The sequence below is a fragment of the Salmo salar genome, chromosome 14 (assembly GCF_965601325.2).
Source record: "Salmo salar chromosome 14, fSalSal1, whole genome shotgun sequence".
In the NCBI taxonomy this organism is placed as follows: Eukaryota; Metazoa; Chordata; class Actinopteri; order Salmoniformes; family Salmonidae; genus Salmo; species Salmo salar.
This window is the reverse complement of record NC_138304.1, coordinates 31,942,387-31,950,565: the sequence shown is the minus strand read 5'-3', so window position 1 is coordinate 31,950,565 and position 8,179 is coordinate 31,942,387. Positions and strand designations below refer to the sequence as shown.

General features: G+C 38.9%; 1 protein-coding gene across 1 annotated transcript; it reads right to left on the bottom strand.

Moving 5' to 3' along the window:
- Window positions 1-2,076: 2,076 nt before the first annotated feature.
- foxf2a (forkhead box F2a) lies at window positions 2,077-5,990 on the bottom strand. Its single transcript, XM_014140187.3, has 2 exons — window positions 4,469-5,990; window positions 2,077-3,327 (listed from the first exon to the last, which is right to left on the bottom strand). Exons 1-2 carry the CDS (start codon window positions 5,463-5,465, stop codon window positions 3,152-3,154), a joined length of 1,173 nt encoding a protein of 390 aa, XP_013995662.1. The 5' UTR covers window positions 5,466-5,990; the 3' UTR covers window positions 2,077-3,151.
- Window positions 5,991-8,179: the final 2,189 nt, after the last annotated feature.

Here is an 8,179-nt window from a genome sequence, read left to right as displayed (position 1 = left end):
ACTATGGAAGGTGCACAGTACTACATAGAGCCATGACGACATGGAACTCTATTCCACATCAGGTAACTGATGCAAGCAGTGAAATCAGATTTAAAAAAACAGATAAAAATAAACCTTATGGAACAGCGGGGACTGAGAAGAGACACACACACAGGTACAGACACACATACACATGATAAGGCACACACTCTACACACACGTACACATGGATGTTGTATTGTAAATATGTGACAGTGGAGTAGTGGCCTGAGGGAACACATTAAATGTATTGGGTAAAGTGTTATGAAATGTAATGTCATGTAATATTTAAACTGTATATAACTGCCTTAATGTTGCTTGACCACAGCTTCTAATAGGGATCCTTAATAAATACAAATACAAAGTTACAAATAATATCCCTCTACACATTTCTCTGTCCATGAGAGGTGTACAGGTAAACCAGTACCACTAGGTGGTGACATCGTTACATCATTGCAATAGAGGGACTTGTGACCAAATTGTATGCTTAACTAATAGCCTCAAATCCAAACTTGAGTAACCTTCTGTTTCACTATTGTTTCAGTTATGCAGATTTCAGGCAAAACAATTGATGCCTTTTAGCTATTATTCATTTCACAAAGGCCAACCAAGGAAGCTTCTCCAACTTTTTTTTATATTTTCCTTTCTCTCTTCTCTCTACACAACAATGCCTCAATTTCATCCAAACGTGTAGGCTACACGTTTATTACTGTTTAAAATAAGTCAAACCAAGTGATATCTAGAAAATATCTGCCCACACACAACAGAGCCATTCATCCAAATCAGATTTATAAATCAGGATTTAGAGAAGAAACAATATTGTTTGAATAGTAGGCCTAAGTATGTTTAAATGTTTGTAATGGATGCTGCATTTTCAAAGTCCGAATTTCACAGATTTCTCAATTTTTTTTATGTAAAATGTACGCTAATGTCCTCATGATTATTTGTCAAATGTATCCTGTAACAATTCTGTAACAATATGTTCATATTAGTATGAACATGTTAGATAGTCGATCACACGGGCCATTAATTCACTAAATCATGTCAATTAACACTGTAGAGTACAAGTCATATGTTTGTTGAGAAGACCGGCAAGAAAGCGTACAACATTCAGATGAGCTATTTTATCTTAATATCTCTAGCATGAGGAGATGTTCGTTTTCAAACGTAATGGTTCTACATTTGTCGATGTTAACCCTCCTGCTGTGTTCCGGTCGAATTGGACCGATTTACGAGGTTTCTCTCTGAAAAATGTACTTCATTTAATCTGATTGTCATAAGGTTCCGAGGCTTTGTCCACACAGGGCATCTGAAAATACAAAATACATTTAGATGATTTTTATTATATTTTGGGTGTTTTATGTAACTTTGTACACCTGTGGTGTTCCCGGTCAAAAATTACCAGTCATTAGAAATGAATGGGTGAGACTACAATTATTGTATAAAATTGAGTTCAGGCACATGCCCCTTCATCAGATGTACACACGTCCCTTTCCCAGACCCCCACATGCATGTGTGTTTGAGCACACACACACACACACACACACACACACACACACACACACCACTCCCCTTCTTGGCTTCCATGGCAACCCCCACGGGAACCTTTCCCCAATATAATATTTTCCCCACGGGAACCACACATGTTGGCATTCTCACAAACAATCGCAACATTGTTTCAATAATATATAGAACTTTTCTCGCAGCTCTGGTATAGAAAGCATTTTTGAGGCCTTGCTCACAATTCATTCTGTGGCAGCACAATGACCAAACGATATACTTGTATGTGAGGCTCTTGATCATATCTTTCATCATGACACTGGTGAGGAGAGAGTCATTGTTACATATTGACCCAACGTAGTCTGTGATAAATAGCACAATATGTTTCATCTGTGTATTTGTTATAGTCAAACTAATCCATATATTATGCTTTCTTTACTCAAAAACAAGTTGTATGAGCTCAGGTCAATGAGGCCTACAGGCCTTAAATAGCAAACAGAAGTTCAAAACCTGTAATGTTCACAAGAACTTAAGTTGACAAAAAGATCTAACACAACATTAGGTGGTAATATATGTATTATTATGGATTCATAATCAGCTATAATGGGGCGGTCATTTTGGACCGAGAACACAGAATTAATGAACATGAAACGAAGACAACAGGAGGGTTAAACTAGTAATAGGTTTCAGTTGTATGTAGTATGGAGAAAGTGTGCTGCCTGTAATCGTAATTTTAGCTATACTTTTATTTGAAAGATATCAGATTTTAGCGATGTGGATTTGCTTGGTTCTCGTGTTTTACCCGATGCACCATTCTCCAGGGTTCCCATTCTCAATGTTGCAATGTAACTTTACCTTTGATTACACTTCTGATTGAAATGTCCATCTAATATTCATGTTTCGCAAGGCTACTGATTGATAACTAAATCAAACATTGCATTTGTATATGCTGAATAATACATTATAGGTATTAATATATTTGTAATTATTTGTCAATAGTGCATTCATTGAATTCAAATAGTATGCTATAACAATAACAACAGTTATATTAAGGTTTGCAATATTTCCCTTGCTGTATACATTTACCTTTGAATAAGAACTAACCCAAACAGTTTTAAAATATATATATTTATTGGCTGGCTGTAGCCTACAGCGAAATCTTTAGAAAACTCTGGGGTCTAGATTTAAGTGCAAATAGCTAAAGATAACCCGGGGTGAATGTGCATGTATTTTTCAATAAACACATTTAATGTGGTTGGATATTACATTTTATCCGTGTCGATAACTGGTACTCACACACTAACCTACAATATTGAATGATACAATAACTCCCGAATACATCATGGCATGGAGGAGCTGTCTGAGCCGTGATTGACGTGTTGGACAATGGCAATACATGCATTTTTCCAATTTTTACTTAATGCACTCAGTCGTTTTTAATTTCTCCGGAATGGGGTTGTGACACAGACCTTCTCCCAGACAAATAGAGTGCCTGGCGTAATCATCTTAGATATTTGATACCGGACATTTGTACCGGACTTGGCAAGGGACACATGGTATAAGCGTATAGCTTGTATATAGTGTAGTTAATGTGATGTTCATCCAAGATGGCAATGGTCTTAGTGCGTTTATTTCACATGATGCATGGCTTGACATCCTGACAGACGCTCTGGTGATGGTGATGTAGCTGGTGGTAGTAAGATCCACTGGCAGTCGCCGGGTGAAACGAAGAGATTCCGTTAAAGTTTAAAAAAAAATCTTTCCTGTCACACACTGGCGATGAAGGGCTTGAGTATCGCGATAATCCCACTGCAAACAGATGGAAGAGACGTGAAAGTCAAACACAAACCTTGTAAATACTACACCAATTTATTCCAATACACATAATGACTGCAATCCATGGCGTGTGTTATCTAAATGGGATATACTCCAATTATTTTTCTAAAATGGGAGGCTTTAATTTTTCCTTAAACATGCAGATCATTTATAGCATACATGATCACGAAAAACAAACGAATTTATGAAACATGACTTTTACAATGTGAAAATAGTACACCTATTTGTAAATATAAGGCTAGCATTTCAAAATGTTGTGAATGTCCTCCTGGAAAAGTGTCGTTCTATTTTCATTCTATTTTAAATATATGCCATAAATACTTTGCTTTCTATTTAGTCCTGAATTTGCCTTCTGTTTATGGAGTTGGTTTATTACGTGCACGAGAATATTGGGATAATGCTGCTTTAGCCTAATATCTGTAAAATCTATAACTATTTCAGAAACAGCAGTGGTATTTCTGTTGGACCTATTTATTTAATTCAGTAATATTATCGTTATACCATTTATGTGTTGTTCAATAAGTGTATACCTTTTGGAGACCATTGCGTAAAGGTTCACAATGGTCACAATAAACTATTTTTATAGATTGGTAAAACTGTATTCAGTGTTGACATTATTGATATATTGTTGTATATTAATTTACACATAATTGGGTGTTGTCATATTATTGTCATGTCACATATTGTTGTTTGGAGCATTTTCAATAAGGACTTGAAAATAAAATCTAGGCTACATGTTCAACTTTATTGGGAATGATTCTGTTAATCTTGGCAATAGCATTTGCTTTAATATTGTTATAAATATGACTTTATTGTTTCTATTTTTCGTCATATTTGCATAGTTCTGTAATAGTCTTTTGGTCATAAGTGGACAAGCAGAGTAATGTCCGTGTTGCCTAACTAGGCCAGATGTCTACTTCCCTCTGGTTCGCAATTTGCAATTGCCCATCTCGACTACTTACAAATGAAATAGCTCATATAAATACGAACTATTTAATGCAAACTATCCATCGGAGTGGACAATTGGTTGTATACGAGTTGTATATTTTATAATTGGCCATATATTGCACCAATTAAAGATTTTGTTTTAAATTTACAGGAAAGTAAAGCCTACCTGAAATGTCAGATGAGTCCCTTCCGTTGTGATGGAGATAGCTTTGCTCCAGAGAGTATGGGGACATGCTGGAGTGCAAGGCGGAGGATGTGGGACTGTTTGAGGCCAGGGATTGCTGCTTGATATATGGAGACATACCAGGTGATGCCCAGTGTGAGGGGGCACTGGCGTAGGGAGAAGCACTGGCGTAGGGAGAATGACAGTCCAAAGTGCCCACTGCCATCGCAGCCGGGGAGGTGTGCAAAGGGCTACTACTGCTGTCCGGGCAGTAGTCTCCATTAGACGCCACCTGACAAGCCGACATGTAGTTGGACCCGGGGCTTGGTGACATATGAGGGACATGATGCCCTCCACCCAGCCCGTCGTAGCTCCCTGGCACCGTGTTCCCCATCACGTCCAGGTTGTAACCGTTGGCATGACATGCCAAGGACGCGGAGGGGTTCTGGAAATCAAAGTTTTGGGGCAGTATCGACGCTCCAAAACCGATGCCATTCATCATTCGATACATTGGTTTCAGAGCTTGGCATTTCCTACGGAATCCGCGAGGTCTGCGACGGAAGGATCCCTCCTCGAACATAAACTCGCTGCCCGGGTCTATAGTCCAGTAGTGGCCCTTCCCTGGTCTGCCGAGGCCCTTAGGCAGTTTGATGAAGCACTCGTTTAAAGACAGGTTGTGCCTCACTGAGTTTTTCCAGCCCTGGTAAGACCCCATAAAGAACGGGAAACGGGCCTGAAGGAACTGATATATTTCTGCCAGAGTAAGCGTCTTTGTCGGGGAGCTTTGGATAGCCATCACAATAAGGGCGATGTATGAATAGGGCGGCTTCTCAGGACGCCTCAAGCCAGAGTTTCCCTTTTTCCCTTTGGTTGATGCATTTGGTGAGCTCTCCGCCACTGGCTGTGCGCTCATCAGTGTGGCGTGCATTACTCCGGCTGCTGGGCTACATCTCAGAGGATGAGACGGCACCAGATGTTGCTGTGAGCTCTCAGTCGTCATGTTTGCGTTCACTTTAGAGACACAAAAGGACAAGTGTAGGCTATGACCAATGCCTTGCTCGACTCTTGTTCCACTGACCTGAAATGTCTAATATTGACCTGAAATGTCTAAGAAGTAGGCTACACCAAATCCTCTTCAGTCAATTACTTCAGACGTTCTAAAAATAGGTTTCCAAATGGATAATCGAAGAAGTTAGTGTCCAGTGGCGATTCACTGCACGTGTATTGCTGTTCTAATCAGGAACAGCAGCTGTGTATCGGTGTGGCCGCTGCTCCAACTCCGTCTCACTGTGGCCATCTCTGGAAAGAACCCTTTAAGAGGGGAAACATAAAGCTCTTCGACTTTCCTGCGCATTTCCACTCGGCCAAACAAAACTCGACCAGCTATCAATTCTTCAATCTCTCTCTGCCCTATAGATCCCGGCTAAATCACCTCTAAGAAATCGCTAGGATCTCGAGATCCAACCCCTGCCAGATCTGGCCTCCGTCCAGACATAATTCTAGCAAGAGCCACACATAACACAGCGCAGAGCAAAGGACTAACAGAGACCTCCTCCCACCCGCTCCTCACAACTCTAATACACGCAATCACACCATTTATCAAACTTATTTAGACACTGCAGTCAACACTGCAACAGCCAAAGGATGAAGGCAATGGTTCCAAATTAACCATGACACCGCTTGCTTACATACCAGTGAGACAGAAACACAATATAGCCCCATTCTATTCAGTAGAATTCTAGTTTAGTTATACAATATATATATATATATATACTGTGATACTATTCAAATGATTTCATTATTGTGTTCATTCATGATGCTCTCTGTTGTCCTTATTCAAAATAGGTTGCGCTTGAATGATAGCACATTGGACCTATGATGTACTTGAAGATGGGGGAAAAAAGCCAAGAAGAGCAGATAACTACAGATAATGGGATTTTGCTGAACAGTCAGAGCTTCTTAGAGCTTGCGGTTTTGTCTAGCAAAGGTAATAATAGTCCTTAGTTGTCGTGTTAATTTGTTGGGGGATGTTCAGGATAGGACTTTGCCATGAGTGGAAGCATGCTTTTTCCATCAGGCGCTGCCAGTATACCACACACATCGCGCGAGTGTCAGTTTACTGGCTCGAGCCTGGATCATATCCCCCGAGAGGTGAATTAATTGCACAGATCCAAATGAGGTCTTGGAGATAGATGTAAATGTTTCCATATTTATAGTACCCTAATGATGATGATTATGATGTTATTTTGTTGTTATTGTTCTGTCGTTTTGAGTTTATAATTATTTAGAAGCTAAACAAATGAGTCTAGGCCTACTTCTTATAATGTAAAAGAAGAAACCATGCATGCATGCCGATTGAGCCCATATGCTGGGGAACATTGTACCATGCGTAATGCATACACAATGCTTGTAAGGAGATTATGTTTGGGAAAGAAAAAGAAGGTCAAACGAAAACTGGTAGGAAGTGTCGCCTCTCCCAATTAATGTGATCAGGATCAGTTCAATTTCAATTCATATAATTTAACCCAAATATGCATTTATATTCCTATAAGGCAATACAGGAAAATAACAAAAATAATCAAGTCAAAGATTTAATGACGACATTGAAGCTATTGGGAGACGCGGTGTTAGCAATTTGTCCTACCCGTTCAATGTGTAATAACAGTAAGGTATTTTAAGCCAATAGCTTTGATGCAACAGTTGGAAATGACAAGTTCAAACTCTTAACCAAACAAGGATGTGGAGATAAGATCATCTTTCATTATAAAAACAAAGGTAGAGAACATCATCTCCTCAGAATTTCCGACAATAATAACCCCGCTGCCTTCAGGATGCACAGCTGGTTCAAGGAACTTTTTGTCTCAGTCACAGAAGACTACTTGGAAGGCTTTGAAAATTTTACGCACAGAATGAGAGATACTGCCATATCGTCTTGGTAAAAATCTAACAAAAATTGATGTGGACTGAAATCCAGTTAAAGTCTACTTCGTGATTCTCTCTCACCCTGCTCTTCTGTCTCTATTTGAGGCGTCGGCTATTTGTAACTTCAGACAGAATATATGTATACTGAATATCTGTATCCGCTCACAGCAAGCTTCTCGGACACAGAAAAATACTTTGGCGTATTTCTGCCCCAATACAGGGACCAATTAATAATGACATTTGTGCCACATTAATAATGATAAACATAATTTATATAAAGAACATAATAGCTGAATGTATTATTGTTGTTGTTATTATTAGTAGTAGTAGTAATAGTATACCAACTTATTTTAGCAAATAACGATAGTTATTAATGATTATTGTAACGCAGTAGGCCTAAATATGAAGGGGCCTACTGTGATATTGGTAACAATGTTACGTTAAATCAAGAATAATATATATGAAACATTTGAATGCATATAACTGATGTTATTGGATCACTGGTCCCACTTTAAATGACCTGCAGCTTATACAGGCTTCAAAAAGCCTTCAGAAAGACTTCATAAACTCTACATAAATGTGTTGCAAATCACATATAACCTTATTTCATGCTCCATAAAGGGTTCATAAATGTGGCATAACTGTGTGACATAACCAGAAATGTCAAATGTGACATAACCCACTATGTCAAATATGACATAAAGCTGTGCTTTATAAAGGGTGGCATAAGCAACGCTTAATAAAGGCTCTAGAAATCATAGTAACCTAGTCACGCATCTTGGTAGAGCATTG